Raw genomic sequence first — 2,099 nt, forward strand, 5'->3', positions numbered from 1 at the left:
AAGGAATGCAGGAATGGGGAGGGCAGATTCCCCAGTCAATAATGGGAGGAAGTGGGCGTGGTCTTTAGAGACTATATAAGGACACTCCTGGGCCAAGCCTGGCCCATTTTTCACCAGAGCAGGCAGAGTGCGTTTCCACACATTCTGGCTCCAGAGACTGCTAGATTCATCACTTACCTCCGAACATTGAGGTTTGGACCCCAGAGCAGAGCTAATACTGTGGTGACCCAGTAGACACTGCTGAGGCCAGAGACGATTCCTTGGAGAAATGGAGTCAGGCCTCTCACAAGCCTTTCGGGAAGAACTCACCTGCTTCGTCTGCATGAGCTACCTTACAGACCCAGTCACCATAAGCTGTGGCCACAGCTTCTGTCGAGCCTGCCTCCACCTTTCCTGGGAAGACAGCCAGCTCCCTGTCCAATGCCCTACATGTAGGGAACCATCCCAGCAGGAGGACTTCAGAACCAGCATTGTTCTGAAGAAGCTAGTGTCCATTGCCAGACAAGCCGGCCTCATGAAGTACCTGAGCTCTGAGGAGCATCAGTGTGTGACCCACAAGGAGACCAAGGGGATCTTCTGTACGGAGAACAGGATCTACCTCTGTCAGCTCTGTTCTGACTCCCATGAGCACCGAGGTCACAGACACTGTCCCATTGAAGCAGCTGCTGAGGGTCAAATGGAGAGACTTCTGAAGCAAATGGAATCATTATGGAAGAAGATCCAAGATAATGAAGAGAATCTCGAGGCAGAGAGAAGGATGATAACTCTGTGGAAGAACTGCTTGATTCTAAGAGAAGAAACAATAAGGGCAGAGTACAGGACATGTTATCCAGACCTCTCTGAACAGGAAGAAGAGCATATTGAGTGTATGAAAGAAGAAGGCAATTATTATTTAGAGAAACTCATGGAAAGTGAAGCCATGATGGTTCAAAAGGACAAACAACTCAGAGATATGTATCAGGAGCTGATGGCAATGTCCCAGGAGCCATATGTGGTACTGCTCCAGGATTTTGATGACATATTCAGAAGGAGCGAGTCAATGCAACTGATCAAGCCCCTGGCTATGAAACCAGAACTCTATGTCCTAGCCCTCAGTGGACTGGGTGAAAGCCTCAACTAGATTGAAGGAGAGTGTCTTCATTGATGAAATGACCATAGTCTATATTTTCTTTGAAAATCTAACCATACTCCACTACAAAATGAACCTATTTAATGTCATGAGAAGCTCCAGGTTTAGATTTCGGCAACAGGATACACCTGTGAATGCCGCTGGAGTGTATCAGGCCTCCTGGGGATCAGAGAGCTTCATCTCAGGGAAATATTATCAGGAACTGGATTTGGAGGACTCTTGGAACTCAACTGTAGGAGTCTCTACAGAATCCTGGTTAAGGAATACAAACCAAGCATTTGAAACTGAAGGTGCATTCCTTCTCTCCTGTGCGAATTAGGGTAATCAAAATCATCTGGTCAATTGTGAATATATGAACTTCTCCTAAGAATGTACATATATAAATAAATTTGCCTAAATATGTGTGTTTGTCTGTGTGTGTTTATATGAAAAAAAGATGCTAGAAAAGTAGAGGAAATAAAAGAGACACACAGAGGGAGGAGGGAGGGGAGCAGAATAAATGAGGAGTGGAGAAGAAAGCAGAAGAGCGGAGTGGAACAGAGAGAAGAGGTGAAGAAGATACCTAAGAAGAAGGACTATCTCTGCTCGGTGTCTAGTCATTACTAAAGAGATAAAAAATGCGAGAGCTTGAAGAACATCAGAGCAGAGTTCTCAATAACCCATGGCTTTAAAATTACAATTATTTACTCCACAATTGAGATTTCCAAGATGTGCATATCAATGTTAAACCTGCAAATTTAAATTGTTCAAATAAGACTGAATCATGTTTATGTGTTGACAAATATAGTTGCTAAAAGCACTATATTATTGATTTCTTAGAATTGCTAGATTGGCATTTTTCTTCAAGGAAAAGCTATTTTAATTTTGTCTCCCTTGCTCAATAGGAAATTTTAGGTATTTTTTTAAAATAGAGCAATAAATGACTTTAAAATAGCAATATAAGTTGTCATAGTTTAATCTTGGTATAGTT

At 42.7% G+C, this 2,099-nt stretch overlaps 1 protein-coding gene across 1 annotated transcript; it reads left to right on the forward strand.

Moving 5' to 3' along the window:
• The first annotated feature begins 268 nt into the window (after positions 1-268).
• On the forward strand, positions 269-1,448 carry LOC119809433 (tripartite motif-containing protein 43-like). The gene is made up of 2 exons (XM_038322243.1): positions 269-1,103; positions 1,159-1,448. The coding sequence occupies exons 1-2, from the start codon at positions 269-271 to the stop codon at positions 1,446-1,448; spliced, it is 1,125 nt and encodes a 374-aa protein (XP_038178171.1).
• The last annotated feature ends 651 nt before the right edge of the window (positions 1,449-2,099 follow it).

The sequence above is a fragment of the Arvicola amphibius genome, chromosome 3 (genome assembly GCF_903992535.2).
Source record: "Arvicola amphibius chromosome 3, mArvAmp1.2, whole genome shotgun sequence".
Taxonomy (NCBI): Eukaryota; Metazoa; Chordata; class Mammalia; order Rodentia; family Cricetidae; genus Arvicola; species Arvicola amphibius.